Source organism: Crotalus tigris, unplaced genomic scaffold (genome assembly GCF_016545835.1).
Source record: "Crotalus tigris isolate CLP2741 ecotype Arizona unplaced genomic scaffold, ASM1654583v1 scf7180000017634.973608, whole genome shotgun sequence".
NCBI classification, from domain to species: domain Eukaryota; kingdom Metazoa; phylum Chordata; class Lepidosauria; order Squamata; family Viperidae; genus Crotalus; species Crotalus tigris.
Genome location: NW_024096528.1, coordinates 614,042 through 640,224, shown reverse-complemented (window position 1 = coordinate 640,224; position 26,183 = coordinate 614,042). Strand labels below are relative to the sequence as shown.

At 36.7% G+C, this 26,183-nt stretch overlaps 1 protein-coding gene and 1 long non-coding RNA gene across 10 annotated transcripts in view; one reads left to right on the top strand and one right to left on the bottom strand.

Moving 5' to 3' along the window:
- The window catches only part of ICA1 (islet cell autoantigen 1), a 79,700-nt gene extending 62,699 nt beyond the window's left edge, over window positions 1-17,001 (bottom strand). Inside the window, exons 1-6 of one of the 6 annotated variants that reach the window (XM_039334810.1) lie at window positions 16,762-17,001; window positions 15,972-16,018; window positions 9,126-9,165; window positions 8,341-8,512; window positions 4,341-4,413; window positions 3,555-3,678 (exon numbers count right to left, since the gene is read on the bottom strand). In XM_039334810.1, the coding sequence (XP_039190744.1) occupies window positions 3,555-3,678; window positions 4,341-4,413; window positions 8,341-8,512; window positions 9,126-9,142 (386 nt within the window). In that variant the 5' untranslated portion in view covers window positions 9,143-9,165; window positions 15,972-16,018; window positions 16,762-17,001. Of the gene's footprint in view, window positions 1-3,554; window positions 3,679-4,340; window positions 4,414-8,340; window positions 8,513-9,125; window positions 9,166-15,961; window positions 16,019-16,761 lie in introns of all 6 variants that reach the window. The other 5 variants (XM_039334807.1, XM_039334809.1, XM_039334808.1 and 2 more) reach the window with 5 other exon arrangements.
- A 124-nt stretch (window positions 17,002-17,125) lies between these two features.
- Window positions 17,126-26,183, top strand: part of LOC120304350 — a 56,227-nt gene continuing 47,169 nt past the window's right edge. For 2 of the 4 annotated variants that reach the window (XR_005555709.1, XR_005555707.1), the window contains exon 1: window positions 17,126-17,258. This is a non-coding gene — a long non-coding RNA (uncharacterized LOC120304350). The remainder of the gene's footprint in view (window positions 17,259-26,183) is intronic. The other 2 variants (XR_005555708.1, XR_005555706.1) reach the window with 1 other exon arrangement.

The window sequence follows — 26,183 nt, the reverse complement described above, 5'->3', positions numbered from 1 at the left end:
TGTCTCCCATCATCCTTCTCTTCATTAAATTAGACATACCCAATTCCAGCAACCGTTTTTTATATGTTTTAATCTTCATCCCCTAATCATCTTTGTTGCTTTTCTCTGTACTCTAGAGTCTCAACATCATTTTTACATTGTGGTGACCAAAGCTGGATGCAGTATTCCATGTGTGGCCTTACCAAGGCATAATAAAGTGGTATTAACACTTCACATGATCTTGGCTGTGTTGGTGTCATGGTTCCAACAGATGAAGCCAATTAAAAGAACTTCAGGGCAAAGATTTCTTCCTCAATAACATTTTATTCAGGAAACAATGTATCGGCACTTGCATAGTTGAACCAAGACTAATGTTCGCTCCCCCTGATACAATGCAACAAGTTGCAATTTCCAGCCCAGAAAGATTGTCATAAATCACATTCACCAATTAATCTAAAACTGCAGGCTCTGCTCCCCACTTTTCAGCCCGCCAAAACTTTATCTAGAATAGATCTTGAAGCTCACCCAGCTGCAATTATTTAGGCTAATTGAAAATGCTCAAACATTTTCCCCTTCTCCCCTTCTACATCTGAGAGTCCCAAAGAACAGAAAAGGCACAAGGAAAGCAAAAGGTAAAATGGCTGCAATTTCTTAATTGTCACAGCATTGACAGTTGGCTTTTTTGGCAACTGCAGCACACTACTATTCAGCAAGGTATCATCTATACTGTACCTGTGCATTTGGTTTTCTTGCCTAAATATAGAACCTTACTTTTTTCACAATTGAATTTCGTTTTCTTAGATAGCACCTAATGTTCAAGTCTGTCAAGATCAGTGGTGGATTCAGTCAGTTCGCACCACTTCGGTAGAACCGGTAGCTAATTTTTTGTTACCTAGGCCCAGAATGGACTTCCAGAAGCGGTATCCACATAGAGAACCAGTTGTTCACATATTTGAATCCCATCATTGGTCAAGATCCTTCTATATCTTAAGCCTATCTTTTGGAGTGTTTGGCTATTCCTGCCAGCTTGGTGTCGTCTGCAAATTTGATGAGTTCCCCATGTATCTCCTCATTCAAATCATTGATGAAGATGTTGAAAAGCACTGGGCCCTGGGGCACCCCACTACACACTTCCCTCCATGTAGATGCAGTTCCATTGAGGACCACACGCTGAGTACAGCCGGTCAGCCACCTACAAATCCATCTGGTGGTGATGCTGTTTAACCCACTTTTTTCTATCTTATCAAGTAGTAAGTTGTGGTCTACTTTATCAAATGCCTTACTAAAAGCCCAAGTAAAATATATCCACAGCATTCCTTTGGTCCACTAATTTTGTCACCTGGTCAAAGAATGTAATAAGATTTGTCTGGCATATTCATTTTGACAAACCCATGTTGGCTTTTGCTTATGACTTTGTTTGCCTCTAGCTGTTTGCTGATTAATTGCTTGATTAACTTTTCCAGAATCTTTCCAGGTATTGAGGTCAGGCTGATAGGCCTGTAGTTTCCTGGATCCATTTTTTTCCTTTTTTGATCATGTCAGTGGGCAAACGTACAAAATCAGCAGGGGGTAAATAATTTTTCCCTCACTGAAAGCAATTGTCCACTAGACTCTAAGATCCTTCTCACGATTACTAATATTGAGCCAGGTTTCACTTATTCTGTACCTGTACATTCGGTTTTTCTTGCCTAAATGTAAAACCTTACTTTTCTCTCTGTTGAATTTTAATTTTGTTAGATAGGGCCCAGTGTTCAGTCTGTTGAAATCCTTGATTCTTCTGAGATGTTGTGCTATTCCAGCAACACCAGCTTGGTGTTGTCTGCAAATTTGATGAGTTCCCCTTCTACTGGTCTAAGACAGAACTTTGGTGTATCCCACTGCTTACTTCCCTCCATGTATATTTAGTTCCATTAAGTATGGTTTGTCAACCAGTTATGAATCCATCTGATGGTGATGCTCTCTATCCCACATTTTTCTAACTTACCAAGAAATAGATTGTATTCTACTTTGTCAAATGCCTTATGAAATCCAAGTATACTATGTCTACAGCAGGGATGTCAAACTGCCGGCCTGTGGGCCAGACGCGTCACGTGGAAGCCACGCCTACCCCATTGCCAGCAATTGAAAAATTGGCCCGATACATTGCACGACGTCACGTGACATCGCGAGTTTGACATGCTTGGTCTACAGCATTTTGCTAGTCCACTAATTTAGTCACTTTGTCAAAGAATGAAATAAGATTTGTTTGGCACGATCTGTTTCTGACAAACCCATGTTGACTTCTGGTTTTAACTTTGCTTGCTTTTAGGTGTTTGCAGATTTGTTGCTTGCCCAATATTGATGTTGGGCTGATTGGTCTGTAGTTTCCTGGATCTGTTCCCCCCACCTTTTTTTTTTTAAGATGGGAACCACATCATCTCTTTTCCAGATCTCTGGTAGTTCCCTGGTTCTCCAGGATCTTCAAAAGATTTGATTCAATTGTTCCAAGATCAGGTCTGCCAGCTCCTTCAAAACTCTGGGATCTAATCCATCTGGTCCTGGTGATTGGAACTTCTCTAAAGTGAACAGGTATTCTCTTACCATTTTCTTCCCTATCTGAATTTGTACTCCTAGTCCGTCTTTTACGGGTTCTGCTTTTGTAGGTTGCGTTTAGTAAGCTTAGTTCTTCCTCACCCTTAGCTTTCCTAACTTCATCCTTGCAGATTTGGGCTATATGCTGGTATTCTGCCTTAGTTATGTGTCCTCTTTTCATTTTTTATACTTATCCTTTTTGCTTTCAGTTTATTAAAGAATTCTTTATGTAACCAAGCTGGTTTCTTCTTGGATTTATTTTTCTTTTTCAGTGGTATTGTGCTGGACTGGGTTTTTATAATCATATTTTTCAGAGTTTCCCAAGCTTCTTGAGTTGTTTTCCCCTTTAAGATTTTCATCTATTTTCATCCTTCCTGATCTTGCTGAAATCAGCTCTTTTAAAGTTTAAAATCCTAGTCTGATTATGTTCTATTGCATTATATTGAACTCCAATATGATGTGGTCACTCTCCCCAAAATTCCTGCAACTTCAACCCCCTCTATCATTTCTTCTCTGTTAGTAAGAATTAGATCAATTACATGATGAGCTAAAGAATTATTTTAATAAAGCTTCATACTCTACACATGCAGTTCAAGTTGGCTGCATTTCAGTTATGCTAAAGTGTTTCAAACTTTAGATTGTTATCTAAATAGAGAAAATTTGTCCTTATCTATATCAAGAATTATTTCCAAATCTAAATATCTAGATTAAGAAAGTTTAGCATCTTTGTTCCATGGATTTATAAAATGGTAATGCCATTTAGCCTCTTAAAGATATGGAATAAAGTTTTTAAAAAGTATTAAAGGAAAGGATATAAATATAAGGAAAGAAAAATCAAACAGAAAATTAAAGCAGAAATACAGACAAGAATTTTGTTGATAAAGTGCTCTAAGTCACTTCCTATTTCTTTTAAAATGAACTCCTAGAAAACAGAGTAGAAAGCAGAGTTAAGGGTCTGTTCCATAAATGAAATATAATAAAGAAGCCCATCTGGCCCAGCATACCTTTGTTGAGAAGAAAAACAGAGTGCCTTTCCTGTAGCTTGCATCATCTTTCCTGCTCTGGTTTTATCTTGAGAACCCTGAGATCGGAGAAATTTTCCCAATTCATTTTCTTCCTGAGACAGAACTAAAGAAGATGAATAACAAGAGATACATAAAATATAGCTGAATCTGATTTCTTTCCATCTTTTTTAGAAAGAAAATGTTGCAAGAAATGCTATTCACATATCTCTATTATTCCTAATTAACTTTCATGTGTCTTCTGTACTTATGAAAAAGTCAGATTTACCAACCTTACCTCTCATTTTCCCACTCTTGGCGCAATGTAAAAATTATACTGATATTGTTCTTAAAAGAATAAGAACAGCTAAATGATCTTTATCTAGAAGATATAACAGCAGAACTTTCTATTTTAGGTTGAACAAAGAAATAAACCTATTGGGATGAGATAAAATAGATGACTGTTGCCTGACCACAATGCTTAGAATTTCCTTTGATTATTTCAGTATCCTTTTCAATTTCTTGAGTCATAGTGAAGTGACAGTTTATTATTTATACTTTGATATGTTGAGTATGCTTAATTTTAAAACCTAGGTTCATGATTTCAGTGCCAATTTAAACTCTTGATAAATATTGAGGATTGCTACAGTACTTTCTTCATTTGTTATTATTAATGACTGCATGTATATGTAGAAGCATAGTTAACTAAACTCAGTAGGGTACATTTTTGCCAGACATGCATCGAATTTGCACTAAACTGAAAAAGGAGTTATACCTGAAGATACTTACAACAAATCCTTTTTTGATAATGCTCAATTGCTTTAAGTAAATCCATACAAGTTCTCTGAATTGAATGGAACAGCTAAAAATAAATATAAAATTGAAACTAAGTAAAATATTCTTTGAAAGAACAGAGACAAACAACATTTTCCTTAATGCGGCATTTAAACAAGCACTTTTCAAACTTCATAGGCTTTCCTTGCATTATGACTATGAAATAGTATTTTGCACTAATGGAATAAAAACACATAGATCTTAGATACACATTACAGCATGCAAGATAGTGTAATCAAACCATGTGCATTTAGATTCATTTTACTAGGACAATTAAAAAAAGTTCTTTTAATGGTATCCTCTTTTGAAAATATTTATTTCTTGTAGCACAGATTAAAATCTTAAATTAACAAACATCTATTAAGTTATATCATTATTTACAGGATAGCAAAATTTTAAGGACAGGTAAATAAAGCCATATTTTAATACAAGCTACACCAAAGAGCTTTTATATTACCTACATCTAAAACCTTGGGTCCTAAATTTTCCCACAGCAAAATATCAATAAGACATAATGAAAACCTATTTAGCAAAAAAAAGGGACATTACTGCCTCTAACTCATTAGTAAGCAACTCTTGTTGCACAGAGTTAATGGCAACCCAAAAAATTGGGGAGAAAAGAACAATGAAATTTATACAATAAAGCTTGTAAAATGTGAATGTTCCTAGGGAAACATTTTAGGATTATTTTAGGATTATTTTACATAAAAAATAAAATTTGCTTTCAGGTACACACTTTGATGAAAAATAACATAATCTTAGTGTGGACTAGTTTAAAAACAAATTAATTCTTAAGTATATGATAAAAGAAAAAGTACCTAGTTTGGCAGTCCTGCATTCATTATTTCAAGAAGGTTTTTTAGTACTCTACCCCTATTTGTCACAATAATCTTTACTGATTACATCTGCTAGAGCAGGTGCTATGATTCTACTTTTGAGACTACTGTATGCTTCAGATGTGGTTCATAGAGCCAACATGAAAGGAATATTGCTGCAGATGGATGGACTCCAAAGGCCTCATTTGAATTTAACAGATATTTCACTTTAACAACCCCCTTTTCTCAATGTATCCATTAAATTAAGGCTTTATTAAATTATGTATTTTCAATAACTAAATGATTAGTTATTAGTTATATGTAGAATCTGCCTTTATATTTGGGGATACAAATTTCTTGAGAGATTTGAAAAATACCTTGTTTTCACAGAATCATATAGTTGCAGGAATAATTTAAGTCCAAACCTTTGTTCAGTGAAAAAAATCCAAATTAAACCATCTCTTGGATAGCTCTTTAGCCTTTTGTATACATCTGACATATGGAAACCAACCTCTGTCTATATAATTGATTTTATTACTGAACTACTCTTACTGTTAGGAATTTTTTCAGCTTAATATCCAGCTGGAATTTGAAATGGGAATCCATAATAGATGAATTCAAAAATCCAATATATTTTCCTGTTAGTTAAATTCACTATCTAACTAGATATTGTCCATCTAGCTCAATATCAATTGTGTATAAGATCTGCACTGTGCAAAATCAAATCAAATATTTTTTATTATGGTCATAGACCAGCATATTATTCAGATAATGTTGTATAGATAGTCCTCAACATTACTTATTCAGTGACAATAAAAATTATGAAAGTGCTGAATGGAGAAATGTATGGCCTCTATCTGAGGTTCTGACTGTTTCAGCACCTCCCAGAGTTACGTGATCAAATATGGACACTTAGCACCAAGCCTGCCCTCATGACTGCTACAATTGTCTCCCCCATTGTGGGAAAGGTAACCTTGGTTGGTTAAGTCCACTGGCATCTGCCACAATCCAGAAATCCTCAGTCAGTTAGGCCCAGAAACAGGCCTCCTCTATCCCCACTTCCAAGAGGCCTGGACCTTCTCACTGTCTCACCATACCTGGAAGACCTCAGCTCTGGACTAGGCCCAGAGATGTATGGGCCGTCTTCCTCTTCTCCCCCCCCCAATCACTCTTGAGAGGCTGGCCTTTTTCCTGCCCTACCAGGCCTGGATCCACTTATCTTTCCCTTTTGCTACAGCTGCTAACAGATGCACCCAGCCAATGCAAGGCTCAATTAGAAAGACAATCTTCCTCAAGGCTAGATAGGCAAATTCTCAAGGTTGACCAGGAACAGGAAATCAGCAAGCAAATTGGTGGAGCATGGCAAAGGCCCAGGCCTCTAAAGAATGGCTGCGGGGTGGGAAGAGGGAGAAGGCCTGCATACTAGTGGGGCTAACTGGCTGAGGCCTTCTGGCCTCTGGTAGGTTTCTGTGTACTACTGCTTGCTGGGCCTCCCAAGGCCTCCTCTGCCCTGTTGAGTTCTGTGTTCAATTGTGGTCATAAGCACTACTTATATCTATGTTAGTAGTACTGAACTCAGTCAATGTACAAATGTACCTGTTTCTAGCTATTTAAATAATGTATATGGTTGCCCATTTCCTAAAAGTGACCCTAGATGGCATATGAGAGTTAAAACAACTAAACCAGATCTGTTTATCATGTTTTTAAAAGTTATGACTAGCTTCATGCAATATTTTGAAATCAAACAAACATTATGATTTAACCCTATGTGTAAATATACTTAAAGATACATGTTATCTTAGGAACAATCGAAGGAAAAATTCTGCAGAGGATTATTAAGAACATGTGCTAGATGAAATCTTCTTGGACATAGAGTACTATTAAGTCAATGACTAACTAGCCTATCTCTCAAAAACTCTTTGGCAAAGCAGCAAACATCCGCTGCTGTTCCCTCCCATTACCTAACCTATTAAGTTACTAAGTCAGTCAGTCTTCTGAATTATCTATTCCACTGTTGACTAATTTGACTGAAGCCCATTTCAGATATTGCTCTGCTGCTAGGGGTTCTTTTAAATGGAGATTATAGGAACTGAATTTAGTACAGCACTTTTATAGGGTAAATTACGAGGTTTACCACTGAATTACGAGTTCTACCTGGAAAACATCACACAACATTACTTAAGTTTCTTGGTATACTCAGATATATCCGCAAAGTCCTGTAGAATTACATTATAGGATCTTAAAACTTAGTACTGATTATATTTTTCTTCCCGTTGTTGGGTTTTTTGTGCTGAGATCAAAGTGACAAAAAACTACTTTGTAGCATGACAATGCAATCTTATTTTCCTAAGATGCTTTGATTCTGAATTGGAAAGTTGTTAACAGGAATAACTTTAGTACACTCATACTGTGCCTTTATACACATGTGTATAATTCAGTTACTGTAGACAAATTTTGATATCACTTACAGAAGTGTCATATATTAATTATTACAAAAAAGTTTTCATACCATCAGAAAAAGGATTTTTTTGCCAGACAACTTTGAAATTCTGCTGAATGACATATCTTCTGTTACTGAAATACAGCTATGTCTACAATTTATTTGGAGGCCATTCTGTACAGTGAATATGACAGCAAAGTTTTTAACAGGTATTTCTAAAGCCATGTGTTAAATGCAAAGTTACTTCACAGATACCACCTAAAGTTACTTTAGTGATGAAAGTAATATATATGATTGATAAATATTTAAAATGTCATTCTCAAACTGGAACTAAGTCAAATTATCAGTCTTTTTTTTTAAAAAAGCCCATTCATTGCATTTTTTGTTTCAAAAGTCTTAATAACTGAATAACCTCAATAACTGCTACATGCCAGATATATTTGTGCTATACTGTATCTGAATACACTTTAAAACACTTATTTTCACATGCTTTTGAAAGAAAAATTGTTAACATTGGCACATTGAGGGAGGAGGAAAAAGTTAAAAAAAAAAGCCCCCATATGAGTAATCTGCTCGTGTATAATTGTTGATGTTTCCTTTCCATCAATAAATGCAGGTATAAGAAAAGAGGGTGACAAAAGGAAGCTACAATAGAAAAATTAGAACTGAAAGGTACTTGCAACATTTAGGTCTTACATACCTCCAGTTTAGCATCCAGATCTGCATCTGAGGCTACTACATGCTCATCCTCTTTTTTTCCAGTGACTTTGATAAGAGTTTGTTTTGTTTTCCAGTATTTCTGCTGCATTTTATTTACTACAGATTTCTCTTGGCCTTGAGCATATCGATCATAAAATTCCCTTGAATAACTGCTGGAAAGCAAATAATACAGTTAAGAAAGACATATACATTATACAATGTAATAGATTTATTTGATATCTACATCCATATTAGTATTTCTTGAATTTAGTTTCATACTATTTTTCGCTGGTTTGTGAAACACTTCATACCATGACTCTTCCAATGTCAAGTAGAATCACTGATTCTACTTGAAATATAAATAAGATTTCAGTAAAGTACAGCAGCAACTCTGCTGGTAGCACACAATTACAAGTTGCCCTCCACTTATGATAACAACTGCGCCTAGAATCTTAGTCATAGAGTGGTTAAACAGATGCTGTGTGACCATTTTGCACAATGATCAGTTGTGGTAGTTAGGTGATTGTGTGCATTGTTAAATGAAGCATCAGGGTATGGACCTCCTGCATATAGTGAGAGGCCCAGACCCTCTCCCATCATACCAGGGAAAATGATTGCAAGAACAATGGGATAGTGGGACAATGTTTTACAATGGCCAGAAGTGCTATACACATCATAAAGCACCTGTTCTGAGGCCATCACTGCAAATGATTGTTAAATGACTAGTTATAAATTGAGGACTATCTATACATATATGCATACACACAAGCACACAAACATACTTACTATTTATGGCTGTCCATGTTTTAAAAATATTTTTCAAATGCTATGAATTAAGAAAAATAAATAATTATTATTCTCATTATGTACTTCCAGCCTTATAGGCAGTAGAGCTAAAACTTAAACAAAACTAAAAATGTGAAAAAAGATATAATTTTAACTTTTATCCAGTTAAATATAACACAGCAGAGAAAACTGTAACATTTATGTATTTAAATTATCCCAACATATTTCAATAATTTATTGTAAAAAAAAAACCTATCTAACCAAAGAGTATAGCCAACAATTAAAAGTCAAACATAACAGAATAACAGAGGTGGAAGGGATCTTGGAGATCTTCTAGTCCAATCCCCTGCTCAGGCAAGAGACACTATACCATTTCAAAAAATTGCTGTCCAATCTTTAAAACTTCCAGTGTTGGAGCATTCACAACTTCTGGAGGCAAGCTGTTCTAACGGATAAGAAATTTCTCCTTAGAAAATATCCATTCTCCCTTCAGGCCACAGGCAGCCACTACTACTACCTACATACCGTATATATTGGCGTATAAGGCGACTTCCGCGAGCGCTGAAATCGCCGCCAAAGACGGGGGTCGTCTTATACGCCGAGTCGTCTTATACGCCGGAAATACTGGTAGTTTCCGACGTATAAGACAACGTTCTAGGAATGTGGCTCGGCGATAAAGACGGGGGTCGTCTTATACGCCAGGTTGCCTTGTACGCCGGCATATACTGTACATAAGATTTAAGACATTTTTAAAAGCCAATACTCAATTAGGTGCAACCAGCTGACATCAAAAAGCTAAACAATGTTAGATTTACTTAATAGTTTGATGGAAAAACACCAGAAAATATCAGGGTATTGGGGCCAAATTGGGAAGATGAAGAACATTTTCTAAGTAGCAATGGAAAATTACTTCTGTATTGTTGTAACAACTGTAAACTGATAATTATTGTTCAGCAATATATTCCAGCAAAATGGTCTCTAAGTCAGGGCTTTTCAACCAGTGGTACGGATACCACCTGTGGTACATTGGCACCTGGCAGGTGGTACGCAACTATCCTAGAAAAGTGGTAGCGGGGGAGAGGAATGAGCTGAACCGGTGGCAGCACTGCATAAGCCTGAGCTGGAGCTGCAGGGCTGTCAGGGCTCAGCGGAAGCACCAGGATCAGCGCCAGGCTCTAGCTGGAGCTCGGTGCTGATCCTGGTGCTTCTGCTAAGCCCTCAAGAAGCACCAATCAGCTGGAAAGCAGACTGATCCTGGCGCTTCTGCTGAGCCCAGAAGAAGTGCCGATCAGCTGGAATGTTGCAGCATCTCCAGGGTCTTGTGATTTACATTCAGATGCTTGGCAACTGATTCATATTTATGACGGTCACAGTGTCCCAGGGTCATGTGAAGTGACCAAAACCTGCTGCAGCCACCCAGCAGACGGGAGGAATAAAAACCAAACAACCCCACCCCACCCCCACTGCCAATCTTCAACAGAAATGCTCACAACAATGGAAACCTTGGACACCTGGGCATGCAGGTGTCTTGCTCGGCTGTGGTTTTGGGGGGCACTTTTTTCAGTGACATTGTAACTTCGAACAGTCACTAAGCGAACTGTTGTAAGTTGAGGACTACCTGTACTTTAGCACTTTTTTTCTTTTTTCTTTTTTTGGTCATCAAGTTTTTGACACCTTGCTAGGCAACTGATGGTACTGAAATGTTGCCATATCCTAAAAGTGGTACAATGGGTGAAAAGGTTGAAAAGCCCTGCTCTAGGTGACCACATGAGAGGGAAATAGAAAAAATCTTCAGTGTAGGATATCCATTTCTATCTCTTCAGTACTATACAATATTTCTGGGTAATTTCTGATGCAATACAATTTTTTGTCATGTGGCCACTATTTATTTCCTTTCTCTCTAAAGTAATCCCCCCATGAAATAGTTTTGAAAAATATTTTACAATATATTTACAAAATATATTTTCTATTCAAACTTTAAAAAAATAATCTTGATTTTGGAAGACTTACTAAGAACAACTATATCTTTGTAATTTTGCTATAATTTTAAATGCAGACAATCTAAAATTATATTCATATAACTGCCTATTCCACATGAAAATGACTGTGTAGCATATAGCTCTAGATTAAAAACCAATAAATACATTAAGAAGTCACAAAACATTCTAAGTTTTCACTTGAAACAGGCAGAGTTATTAAAATTCTTTTCAGTAAAAAATTATTGCAAAATCAACAATGGTTTTGCAACAGTGATAGATAAAAACATTCGCTATATTTATTAGAATACTAACATTAAACTATGGGCAGATTGTATTCATCTGACAAATAGAAAGGCAACATCTCCAAACTAGAAGTTTTATTATTAATGTAATGTTAAAAAAGGAAAAACATAGAAAAAAGGATATATTTTAGCATACCGGCTATCTTCAACTTACGATCAAAAACTGAGCCCAAACTTTATGTTGCTAAGTGAGACATTTGTAAGTTTTGCCTTATTTTATGATCTTTTTTGCCACAATTGTTAAGTGAATCACTACAGTTGTTTATTAGTAACACAGTTATTAAGTGAATCTGGCTTCCCCATTGACTTTGTTTGTCAGATGGTCATTAAAGATGATCACATGACCCCGGAATGCTGCAAAAGTCATAATTATGATCCAGCTGCCAAGCATCCAAATTTGGATCATGTGACTGTGGGGATGTTGCAATGGTTGTAAGTGTGAAAAACAGTCATAAGTCACCTTTTTTCAATGTCGTACCTTTGAACAGTCACTAAACAAACTGTTGTGAGGACTATAACAGTATCAAATTGCATTTACTGAAGTATGTACACATTCACAATTAATAAAAAAATAGTTTTTTTTTAATATCAGTAGTATTATGGAACCTTGCAAGGGAAAAAAGACTATTAATGCTGATGATAATAATCATGCTAAATTGTGATATGAACAAGCAATCTCATATCCATATTAATTGGGTACAGCCATATTTCAGCATATGTGGTTATATCATAAAGAAGAAATAACATTCTGATTTGTATGCCATTTAACGGTAAAAACTTTTTGATATAATCATTAAAAAAAATCATTGGTAGATTGGCAGACTGTACTTTTTACTATATTTTGTTCCTGAGACACAAACCATGTTCTTTTCAATTTTAATCACAAATTAGGTAGATGTCTTATAATTTCTGACCTGATTCATTTGTAATTATCTCTTAGTTTCTTGGGAAATATGAAACAAATATACATCTACTACTTTAGTTAAGAAAAAAAACAATTGGTTTTTCACTCTGAAATCGAACATACAGTGCATCAAAACAGGTAACATATAGATTGAAACATCTCAAATAAAAACTAAAAAGGAACCCAATGTTTTTTTTTCAAAAGTTGAACATCATGAAATCATGTAAACCAAAGCAAAATAATGTAAACAATGGTACAAAAATATTGCTTAAAATGTCTATAGTATAATAGGATAAATGAAGAATCAGTTCGTGTGGTTGTTAAGGCTCCAGGTTAGAAATAGGGAGACCATGAGTTCTAGTCCTGCCTTTGGCATAAACCCAGCTAAGCAACCTTGAGCCAGTCGCTTTCTCCCCAGTCATAGGTGAAAGAAACGATAGAGAAAAGGTGAAGTATCATTATGATGGCATTCAAGCCTTTGGCTCATGATAGGAAAATAGTGCTCCAAGGAAATAATGTCCTAAGGCCTCTAAGAGCAGGGAGGGTAAAAGGGTAGATATAGAGATAAGTGTGGCAGGAAAAAATGTAAGTCTTGACATCTGCTCTTTCAAAGTCACCAAAAGTCATGGAGACACAAACCTCCTAATCTAACAGATCTGTAAAACCCTTTTCCTAAAGAAAGGGGATATTACAGCCATTTTTTATCATTCCCCCCCCAAAAAAAAGGGAGAGAAAAAAGAAGCACCCATATGTTAATTTGAACCCACTCATATATATATGGCTTTCAGGATTGCTAAGTATAGATGTGATCAGTTAAACAAGCAATTATCCTTCCAGTTTTCACAGAATGGACAAGGTTTTGGAGGGAAAAGTGTTTGGGATGAAATATTTTGATCTTGTGATAAAAATCAATTTGGAAGTTAGGAATTTAGGAGATATGACCATTAATATAAGAAAATAATTATATACTTGGCCCAGCACTGCATGACCGTACAAATTTTAAATGTTCCAAATTGTTAAGATTAGTTTGGACCTTGATAGGGTATTCTATACCTTTGAAAAGCTAGTACCAAGTTGAATGTTTCTTTGATGATGAAAAGGTCCTGCTAAAAACATTTTTTGTTATTTTTACAAGGAACTCCAAGAAAACAAATACACAGGAAAACAAACTATTGTTAAGTTCTGGATTATAATAGAATCAGAGTTGTCATCTTCAACCACAAGAAAAGTAGGTGGGGTTTGAATGAAGAAGAATACGCTAAAATAAAAGATACCAAAGCAAAAATCTCAGAATCCTACATAAATAGAACCCATTCATAACATGAGTCAGATATGCAGTTAGAATATCAAAACTAAGAAAAAGTCAAAATCAACCAAGACCTGGAAACCCTCTTATAAAGCAGGGCAGACTGTGTCATAAAACAGAAATTTCGAGGTCATGATCGATCTGTTTTAATCTCTTCTGATGAAATATAGTCAACAGTACAATCTGGGCAGATCAAAGATGCATTTCTCCAGTTTAGTTTAGAATTTGTAGGATTCCCCATACATATCCACACAAAGTAAAGTTTTCAGTAATTAAGCAAATTGTTCAAATAATAAAAAATGTCCAAAAGTCATGATAAATTACATAAAGACTAAATGAAAATTCACAAAGCTAAATGGCATTGCTGTATAATCAAACTTTCCATAATAGATAGTAAAGGCACCTAAATATTTGTGCCATTCCTAGCTCCTCTGAAATGCAATTTCTTAAAGACGAATGCATTAGGAGCCAGGTGCAAAAGTTCAGAAATGTATAGAATGATCTGTACTGGTTAATAACTTCAGAAATCAGTTGTCATGGACTAAAACAAGAGTGCCTTTCTTTTTAACAAGTACTATATAACAAAAAGCCTGAAGCATTTGCTGAGGAAGAAAAGAATCAAGTAAAATCTTCTTCTAAATTTTCACTGATAAATCTTTTAAAAGTCAAGTTTGCTTTGATACTGGAACGTAACATGTTATGGAAATAGTAGTGAGTCAAAAAATCAATGCAGATGCTATGCTCTCTCCCTTTTTTATACACATCAACATTATTTGCATTTTTGGCAAGCAAGGTAGGAGGGAATTGCAGATGGAAGGTGGTAAACTGAAAAGATATAAATCAAAGGTTAGGTCTTCCTAGTTTCAATGAACATGAGCAAGCTGTGTCTGAAGCCAATTTCTTCCTTACTCTATTAGAAAATGTAATGTGGGAACTAAGCAAAGCTGAAGGGATTCCTGATTATTGTTAATGGGGAGTACAAAATGATCAGGAACAGGTTGTGAGCTTTACAATAAATCATCAATAGTTTCAACTCAGGATCTGGAGGATCAACAGGCTGAGCAGGGAAGATATATTTGAATACAATGGAGGTTTCAGTGAAGTTGGTGGTAAATGCCTATGGTTACATTTTTTTTAGACTTTCTGAATCTGTAACATAACAAAAATGAGTCAATGATAGTGTATTACATCACATATCTAGACAGCACCTAATTTCTGGATATTCTAAATCCAGACTTTTTATAGCTGGGACCATTTTATTTTCTGAGAGGCCAGAGTTGAAGTTTTTCAGACAGTTCTTTCAAAGTTCCCCCGTCTTCAACCTAGTTGATACTTTAGCATAGCATTCACATACAAAGTGGCCAAATTCTCGATAATTTAAACACAGTTTTTGCATTTCAGCACGGCCTTAAAAGAGGAGTTCTGCTAGTACGAACTATGTGCGTTCAACTTCCAAAATCTATGAAATGGGGGAGGAGAGATGAGGCAGGACTAAGAGAATAGTGATTTCTTTCCTTTTCTGCCCATACTCACTGTAATTTAAGTCTTCCATCAATATAGGTAGTCCTCGACGTACAACTACAATTGAGCCCAAAATTTGTTGCTGAGACATTTGTTATGTGAATTTTGCCCTATTTTATGACCTTTCTTGCTATAATTGTTTAGTGAATCACTGAAGTTTTTAAGTTAGTGACAAGCTTTCCCACTGACTTTGCTTGTCAGAAGATCGCAAAAAGTGATCACATGACCCCAGGATACTACAACCATCATAAATATAAGTCAGTTGCCAAGCATCTGAATTTTGATCACATGATTGGGAATGCTGCAATCATCCTGTGTGAAAATTGACTTTTTTCAGTGTTGTAATTTTGGTCACTAAACAAACTATTATAAGTCAAGGACTACCTGTACTTAAGAAAATTTAAGTGACAAGGTCTTTGGGATGCCCTTCTCCCCAGAGTCCTTCCTGTATTTCATCTGATAATCCCACTTTAACAATTATGCTGTTTTCATTCCAGCTTACATACTGAGCTATCAACTGTAAGTCAACAGTATACATCTATACCTTGCAATGGATTTTATACTTGGCAATCTATTTGACAGACGTAACGAGACTAGTGTTCAAAAATTGATAAAGTTGTCCAAGTCTGGACAGCTCTGTATCAGGAGGGTTGCCTGTTTTGCAGGTTTCTCAGTCATTAAATTGCTTATACTTCTTATACAAGATTAGTTTGGTTGAACTGCACATCCCATTTCATTTGACTCTGAGGAGAGTCAAAAATTACTGCTTTGAATTGAGTTTTCTTTAAATACATCAATTTCTGGAATGCCCCAACTGGCTGTACCTGAAATTACCTTCAAACTCCAGCTCAGCTTTGGGCAAATCACTGCTTCACAGGGCCCTGGGAGAAAGATAGGACAAAGTGCCATAATTAAGAAGTGGAATCCTTTGGTTAATGTCCCCACCACAAACCAAATCATGGTATTTTCCAGCCAGAGCCAACAACTGCTCATCTTGACTTTTCAGTTCCAAACAGTACACTCCCCACAATAGGATTCAATTTTTATTATTTCTTAAAGCAGCCTGTATATAAGTAAAAGGCGTGTGGACAGTAACAGTTCAAGTTAATTACTGGAAATCACGAAGCAAATGGCCACTCTCCCCCCCCCCCCCGGAGGGGAGGCGGGCATGCACCTGCTGGGATAATACCGGTATCTGTTGAAATGATGAGTATGGGGAAATGAGCTGGCAAAGGAAAGAGATGCCATTTTGGAAGCAGATTATTCCCCAGATACAGAGAAACTGGGGCTCGGGTCCCATTTCGTTCTATCCAAATTACCATCTCTTCATCCAGCCCATCCTCTCTCTCACCAGAGCAGTTCACCTGTCCTTCCTCCTTCTCCTCCTCCTCCTCCTCCTCTTCCTTCGGAGAGAAAGAAGTCAGAGAGCTCCGCTCACGGTTGCTTCTGAAGCGGCAGGGGCTATTATTTAGGTGGCTCCTGACCAGCATGCGCAGCCCCGCCCTGCGGCGGTGGCGAAAACCGTAACCGCTGCCTCAGGAAGAACCTGTTTTTCCAGCTGCGGAGACCGAGGCTGAAGCTGAGCAGGGCCTGGGCCAGAGGTCCCCCCGCGCGGAGCACCTACCTCGTCCGCGTTTCTGCGGGGAAGAAGATGAGCCGTGGCGGTTGGTTGCGCGCGCCCCGCTCCGACGCCGGTGGCTCCTCCTTACCGGGGAGCTCTCATGCCGCTCGCCGGCTCCTTGCCTTCCTCTCGCCCACAGCCGAGGCACCAGCAACTTCCCCGCCGCGTCCTGCCCTCGCGTCGCTCGCTGGGCACCGCGGTTGGCTCCAGGTGTTCCAGCGCAGCGAGCGTCACAAAGCCTCCGCCTGACAGGAGAACGGCCTCGAGCAGAGTTGGGCGGAGCTTCGGCCGCCCCCACCAAAGGCCCCTTCTACTTTTGCCTTCGGGAGGCGAGCGGACTGGAGCGACGCGCTCCGCCCTGACTCGGGCTTAGAGCGAGCCTCCCTTCCTCCCGCCGCTCGGGGCTGCCTGGCGCGGCCGGGCTTCCTGCTTCTGTTCTTTCTGTGCCCTCAGAGCAGGGGGTGACTCTTGGAACCCCCCTACCCTCGTTCTGCATAAACGTAAGAGATTAAAAAAAATAACTTCTAAATAACAGAACGGTGTTTTCCTTCCTTTCTTTGCCATGGAATGATCGACGTCACGACCGTAGCAATAAGCAGGTGGAATACTTTCAGTTATTGCCAATGAATTCAGATTCAGCATCTTTTCCTGTGCTACTTTTTTCCTAATCGCCCGCTAAAGCATAAGAGTTCAGCCATAGAAAGGGGGGGGGGGGTTTCCTCTTTTTCCTGCAAGAAGCCGAATTGCGGCTTCGAAACGGATTTTATGTAATTCGGTTGTTTCTAGTTTGAGTTGTGGGGGAATGAAGAAGGAAGCGGATTCCAGTAGTATGACTAAAAGCAAAAGTTTGTCTTTTTATCTAAGCAACACCTATTAGACTAATTAGAGTAATGCGAACATACAAGTTTTTGAACTGTTCTTTTGAATCGCTTAAAGCACAATTGCGTGTAACGGGAAGTATATGAGTTGATCTACTAGACTGCATTTTCCACTTCGGATTCTCATTGTGTTAAGACCTGTAGCTATAAAATATTGCCTTTTATCTTAATTTTATATCCTTTGCTATTGCTGTAAGCACTTGAACTCTTTTTAGCATCTCGTAGGACGACACAATCTTTATATTTATTTAAAGTAGATGAATTTTCCTTACTTCGCATACCATATGGCATATGGTAATAACTAATCATACCAGAATTTTCTGAATTTCCAGTACTATAATTTTTGCACTCTTTCCTATCTTTGTATTACATTAGTTATGTAATCATATTTCATTTTTTGTAGTTTTGGTAAGTAATATACGTGCAACTAATAATAAAAATGTAGTTACTATGTTTTTGTTTGACCTTGAAATGAAATCCAACTACATGTGTTTGTATTATAAAATTGTATAATTGTATACACTAAGGTTATTCCTTCTATCAAACTAGAATAATCTGTTAGCCCCTATCGTTTACTGTAATATATATCTCCCTCCACTGTACATGACTTTTTAAAACAATATAACCATTTAAATTAACCTAGTTTATTTAAAACTCTTGTTCTGGAGAAAAATTAAAAGATCTTTTAACAGTTGATACCGACATGATGGTATATAATCAGATTCAGAATTCAGAATCAAGATAATTAGTTGAGTAATTCTGTATGTTTTATATTCATATAAGCAATTTCTGAATGTATTTTTTTAAAATATCATTGAATCTTCAACATATAGGATATATCATTATCACTTTGAATTAGCATGATAGCAAGGAATCACATTTGATTCCTTTATTCCTTAAAAGTTCCTAAATACAATTTCTTTATTCTGTCTGAATAATAATGTAAAGCTTAAGAAGAAAATAATATTTTTTAAATATTGTGCTTAGCAAATAACATATTGTCTTAATGGTATTTTTAAATTACCAGTTAAAATAGAATACTTAAAATACACTAACCGATTTTATGGGCTGATTCTGATATAACAAGATAATATGGTTTTTGTACATAATTCAGGATCAAGCTTTACTCCTCTTTGCTTCAAGGGAAGCTAAATGTGGCCTGAAAACTGCTTTCACCGAACTAATGAATCAATAGTATATGTGAAAATAAGTCCCTACTACAGTGGTTCTCAACCTTTTTAATGCTGCGACCCCCAACCGGTCGTAAGTCGAGGACTACTCAACCGGTCGTAAGTCGAGGACTATGCAACTGGTGCAGCACCGTTTGCAGAATGGGACTTTTGGCGGGCTCAGCAGGGCAAAGACAGCCTGGACAATTCCTATTGGCTTTTGAAAGCCAATAGAATTAGACTCTATTCAAGAGGGAGTAGCACAGCTAAGGAAAAGGGGAAAAAAATGGCGGACTGCGTTGTTTGGCGACCCCCGGGAAATGGTCGTTTGACTCCAAATGGGGTCCCGACCCACAGGTTGAGAACCACTGCCCTACTATTAGGCATTAGCAGGAAAAAATGGGTACATTTTGCTTTGATAATAGAGCTCTCGTCTTAGGTTGCATAGCATTTGTACTAAATTGTTGTTGCTGTGATATTAGTAATTTGGTAGCAAGGAAACACGAATACTACTTTTTAGCCTTATTTGCTTTTTATATTTATAGATCATAAAGCAACAGTAACCTCCCAAAGATACCAGAGAACATGCAACATATGTTGGATGAGAAAATAACAATGATGGAAATTACTGAGGCTATAAAAAGACACACAAAAAAAAGATAAAACTCTGGGACCTGATGGTTTACCAGCGGAATTTTATGTAGCTTTACAAGATATAATAAGTCCGATACTGAAAGATCTTTGTAATGAAACTTTTTTGGGGATGAAAATACCAAAATCCTGGACAGAAGCTAACATTTCTCTGATTTCCAAAGATGATACTGATTTCACACAAATTAAAAACTATAGGCCAATATCACTATTAAATGTGGACTACAAAATATTTACAGCAATAATAGCAGAAAGAATGAAGAAATTTTTGAATGAATTTATTCATTCAGATCAAAATGGCTTTTTGCCTAAAGACAGATAAAGAATAACTTAAGAATTATTTTAAATGTGTTAGAATACTATGATAAAACATCTGGGAAAACAAATGGCATTGATATTTTTGGATGCACAAAAAGCTTTTGATAATCTTAACTGGCAATTTATGTTTCATCAATTGCGAGTGATGAACTTCGGTGAAATTTTTATAAATGCAATTCAAGCAATTTACAAGGAACAATCAGCAAAGATACTTATAAATGGAGACTATACAGATAATTTTGAGATTAGGAAGGGTTCAAGACAGGGATGTCCACTGTCTCCCTTGTTATTTATTCTTACACTGGAAGTGTTGGCCAGGAATATTAGACAAGATGGGGAGATCAAAGGACGAGATAAAAAAATCAGAAATATAAATTACAAGCTTTTGCAGATGATTTGGTTTTTATTTTGGAGGAGCCTTTGGAAACAGCCACTAAATTATTGCAGAAAATAGAGGAATTTGGAGAAGTGGCTAGGTTGAAAATAAATAGGGAAAAGACTAAAGTACTTACAAGAAATTTAACAGAAAAACAGAAAGCTCAATTTGTGGAAAAAACAAATCTCCAGATGGTTAAAAAAGTTAAATACTTAAGTATTTATTTAACATCAAAATGTATAACAATAAAAGAAAATAACTATGGAAGATTATTGAATCAAATAAAAATGGATTTGGAAAAACTTTCAATTATCTTTATTAGGAAGGATAGCGACTATTAAGATGAATATCCTACCCAAATTGTTATTTTTATTTCAGACGGTTCCTGTTAAACTAAGCCAGAAATTTTTTGATGACTTAAATGCAACAGTAATGAGATTTATATGCAGGGGAAAAAAGTAAGAATTAAAATTAAACTGCTACAAGAATCAAAAGACAGAGGGGGCTTTGGGTTCCCAGACTGGAGACTTTATTACCAAGCCACTATTTTGTTGTGGCTTAAAGAATAGATCACACTGAGAAATAAATGACTTCTTTACTTAGAGGGACATGATTTGCAACTGGGTTGGCATTCTTTCCTTTGGTACGAGAAAAACAAAGTACATAAATACTTCCAAACTCATGCCATAAGGAATGTATTCCTTTCAGAGTGGGAGATAGTTAAAAAGAAAATTTATATGAAAATACCTGAGTGGCTTTCCACAATGGAAGCATTTGCGTATCCAAATTTAATTAATTATGACAAACTTGTGGCCTAGAAAGACATTTTAGATAAAGAAGGAAAATGTAAAAATAGGCAACTTCAACAAACTGGCATTGATTTAACATGGTGGTCATACTTGCAAATTCAAACAAGATATGAAAAAGGTGTAAAAGTAATGGGATTTTACAAAGAACAGACATCACTAGATAAAATACTTTTGAAAACAGATGAAAATCTGATTAAGAAACTATGGAAAAACTATGGGACTGAAATATTAAATTTACTAAAGCAGCTGCATAGAAGGAAAACTTATATAAAATGTTTTATAGATGGCACATGACACCAGTTAGATTAGAGAAAATGTTTAAAAATGTATCAAATATGTGTTGGAAATGTAAACAACAACTAGGCACTTATTACCACCTCTGGTGGATATGTCCTAATGTTAAAAAAATTTGGTTTAAGATCCATATGTGGCTAGAAGAGATGATTAAAATACAGATAGAATTTAAACCAGAACTCTGTTTGTTAGGAATATTAGGTTTGAATTATGGAAAAGAGAATGAGTATTTAATATTGCATGTTCTGACAGCCGCAAGAATAATATTTGCCCAATTTTGGAAAAATGAAAATTTACCATCTGACCAGGCTATAATAACAAAAATACTCAAATGTGCAGAAATGGATAGACTGACTTTAGAAATGAAAGAGAAAGAAGACACAATTTACTTTAAAACATGGGGAAAATTTTATTATTGGTTAGAAACACGCTAGAGCAGTGGTTCTCAACCTGTGGGTCGGGACCCCATTTGGGGTCGAACGACCATTTCACGGGGGTCACCAAACAACGCAGTTTGCCATTTTTTTCCCCTTTTGCTAGCTGTGCTACTCCCTTTTATTCTATTGGCTTTTGAAAGCCAATAGAATAGACTCTTGAATAGAGTCTAATTCTATTGGCTTCAAAAGCCAATAGGAATTGTCCAAGCTGTCTCTGCCCTGCTGAGCCTGCCAAAAGTCCCATTCTGTAAATGGTGCTGCACCAGTTGAGTAGTCCTCGACTTACGATCGGTTGGGGGGTCGCGGCATTAAAAAGGTTGAGAACCACTGCGCTAGAGTGAGAAAAGGTTATGAAATTTAAAGAGATAATTGATAATTTGTATTTATATTCCATGATTATTTGTATGAAGTTCTTATTTCTTCTTCTTCTTCCTCTTTGTATATTTGTGATCTTAAATAATATGGTAAACTATAATTAATATGTAGTATATTATTATTTTAAAGTGATTATAATTAATTAATATTAAGCTTTATTAAGTAGTGAAATGAATGAGATTTATTGACTAATTTGTTATTTACGTGATTATATGGAAAGTTGTTTAATAATAGAGTAATTATTAAGATTTAGTATGTAAACCCGGACTGGTAGACTTGCTGAAGTGATGTTATTTTGTGGGATTAATCCCACTTTTGTGTTATCCCTTTTCCCTGGTCTAACCTTTTTGTATGTTTCCCATTGTCTTACCCCTTTTGACCCTATCCCCTTATTACCTTTATACAACTCAATAAAAATATTTATAAAAAAAAATTAAAAAAATAAAGCAACAGATTCTTATTTTGTTTTAGTCATCCAATTGCAATTATTCAAAATAATTATATATTTCATTTAAGAGGAAAATAATACAGCTGTGTTCATTGCCAGGATAATATTCAAGATAAAATTATTTAAATACACAATTCAAATGGAAGATATTGTTGACTAGAGATATTCCAGCATATCTGCTGCAGGCTTTTTTCCTTAGGCCATATGAATTCTACACTTGGATCAGAAGTTTTAAAACTCAAGAAATCTGTTCTTCTTCTTAGTCCTTCTGAACAGGTTCCTTTTTTCTAGACAAATCCAAACTCCTAAAACTTCTTAAAAGCAGATGTATTACTTTATCCTGAATTCACATCTACTGAGTTTGTTCTAGAATAAGAAAAGGGAGAATAATAGAATGCTTGAAGTTCCAGTGGATTGAAAGAAAAATGTTATATAGGGAATAATAAAAAAAACTCATTTAAAAATAATTAAAATTTAACTTTAGTGTTTACAGTCACCTACTTCTTTTTCCTAGACATAGCCTTTTGGGGAGGTACAGGGGAATCTGGATCAGGGCATGTCATTGAAAATGTAAGTGGACCCCCCCCCTCTGTGTCTGTGTCTGCGTGTCTTTGTATTTATATATAGCTGCCTGTAATCAAACTGGTGTGCCCTAGTTCTGAGGCAAGTTCTGAAATAAATGTTTTAAGAATAATATCTGGGCAATGAAAGAGTTTCACTTGGATTAAAAGTGGAAAATAGGTGGGTTTTTTTTGTAAATTTTAGTAAAATAATATTTCTAAATAAAACTGTTAATGTCTGATATGTCATGTATTACCGTATATTCTGGCATATAAGGCGACCCGGCGTATAAGACGACCCCCGTCTTCGGCGCTGAGTCACATGCCTAGAAAGTCATCTTATATGCCGGAAATACCGTAATTTCCGGTGTATAAGACGACTCGGTGTATAAGACGACCCCCGATTTTGGCGCCGATTTTACCGCTTGTGAAAGTCATCTTATACGCCGGAAAGTATGGTATCTATCAAATACTACTATAGCATAAGCTATTATGTTCTGACAGTGTATCCTTTGAAATGTTCTAGTCTAGAGTTAGGCAACGTTGGCTCTTTTATGACTCGTGGACTTCAACTCCCAGAATTTCTGAGCCAGCCATGCTGAAGTTGAAGTCCAGGAGTCATAAAAGAGCCAAGGTTGCCTAACCCTGCTCTAGTCAAACAAGATAACCCCTTTAGGTTACTCTTCATACACCAACTTAAGTATTACAATAAAACATAATTAGCAATGCAATGGCTAAATTGGTGTTAGCCCATAGTGGGCAGAATTGTGGGATTTCCCTTTCTCTTGTATCATACCTTTATATACTAGGAGGCGGCAATTGTCAAAAAGTAGATCAGTCTTAGATTTCATCTGTCTAGTAGTAATAAAAAACAACAAGAACATATTAATCATCTTTTGGCTTTGACATACTTCGGGAAAGTTAATTTTGCTCTGCTCATCACTGAATGGATACAGCTGTTCAGACAATGCACTAAATCTCCCTCCTTGACCTATTTTAGCAAACATCCATATATGCCATGCTGCCCCATATGTATTTATCCATTTAATTACAAGAATTTATGTGCCTCCCAGATATTGCCTCCCAGCAATATCAAACAATTAACTAGGCATCCAATAACTGAATGCTAAGTGCCTACTGAAACCTTTTTAAGAGCTCTGCAAAAAAACAAATAAGAAACTTCACTGATAAAGTATTCCAAAGGAAAGGGTCAATTTTGAAGAAAGGTTGATTTTTGCCTTATGCACTTTTGCTTCTTATAGTTGCAGGACCCTAAGGAAAACTCTCCCTGCTTGAATGCATCAGTTGTAACAATAATTTGTCTCCCAGGTCCCTATTTATCCTCATAGTTGTATGAGATTTAAACGAAACAAAAAGCAAAATGATATTAGCACCAGTGGAGTATTTTTGCTTTTTTAAACTCTTTAAAGCAGCAATAGAAGATAGTTTAAGAAATGACAGATGAGGTTACAATTACAATTTTAAAAAAGAAAAGCAAACATGGCCTAGGCTATAGCCAAAATTTCATATAGCCTCCATTTCCCTATAGATACATGTAAAATTTATGAGATAGTGACCCACTGAACCTTCCTGAATTTCAGCAGGGTCCTTTCTAAATACAACGGAATCTAGCTCTTTTGCTAATATTTTAAATATCTTTGTGAAGTACACATTTTATCTTCCTAGAATGTTGATTTCCGTCTTCCTCTTTCTTTTGCAGCAAATTTCATCTGTTTGAAAATTTGCTCTTGATTAGATAATTTTTTTGAGTGGTTCAATTGATTGATTGAACTTTTTAGTCCCACCCAGTCTGCCGTTACCACTGCAGCCATGCTCACCCAATGGGCCACACTGACCCAATTGGCCACACCCAGCCAATGGGCCACACCCACCCGGCACCCGATGATGCATAAGTGGGTTTTGGGTTGCAGTTTGGGCACTCGGTCTCTAAAAGGTTCGTCATCATTGCACTATATCATTTTAGACAAATGGCTGTCCAGTCTCTTCTTAAAAGCCTCCAGTGATGGAACACCCTCAACTTCTAAAGGCAAGCCATTCCACTGGTTTATTGTTCTCAGGAAATTACTCTTTAATCCTGGGTTGCTTCTCTCCTTGGTTACTTTGCAACCTTGCTTGCGCGAGGCTCGGAGCACGCCTAATTGTTACCATTCTGCTCGGGGATGTTGTTAAAAGGAGTCTGAGAGGCCTACGAGCCTCAGAGCTGTGATGGAGTGGAAAAGACGTCAATAAAGGAGCTGTTGGAACTACAGAATGTGCTGTATTCATTCGCCATTGATTTGAGGACCCAACACTGGCGACGAAGGTGGGATGGCTTACAACAAACAAAAAGAAGAATTGTAAGCTTACCCAGGAGTCCTGAAGAGAGGAAGACGGCGTTAAACTCAGCACCTGGCCTGCCAGTACAGCGTCGCTGGAGGTAAGCTGGCTGATAGACCCCTTCCTTACAAAGAAGCAAGAATGGTGAAGATAGGGAGACTGTCTAAATTCGATGTCACGCATCCAGAAAGATGGGAGTCTTATGCTGCCAGGGTAGAAAATTACCTTAGAGCAAATCAAGTAAGGGAAGATGATTTAAAGGCCGCTACTTTGCTGTGTGTCTGTGGTCAAGATGCATTTGAAATTGTTGAAAATTTAGCAGCCCCTGCTCCTCTTGAATCTGTCACGTATACAGATTTAAAAAAAATATTGAAGGAACATTTTCAGCCCAAGTTGTCTCTTATTGCATGGAGACATACTTTTGAACAGAGGGATTAAAGAGCTGGTGAATCAGCTAAAGAATACATTGCAGCCTTAAGAAGAGCAGCTAAGCCTTGTGATTTTAAAGACTTAGAAGAAAGGTTGAGAGACTGATTTGTATGTGGGCTTAGGAACAGAGACTTGCAACAGAGACTCTTTGCAAAGGAGGACATTTCATTCCAAGATGCCTTGAGAGAGGTCACTGCAGAAGAGGCAGCAGGTGGGGCAGTCAAGAACATGAGGCCTATCAGGAACAACCCAGAAGCCGTCTCTGTGCACCATGAGGGAGTCCAGGAGAGCTCGGAAGAAGATCCTGAAGATGAGGCGGATCATCTTTACCCAGCCAAAGAAAG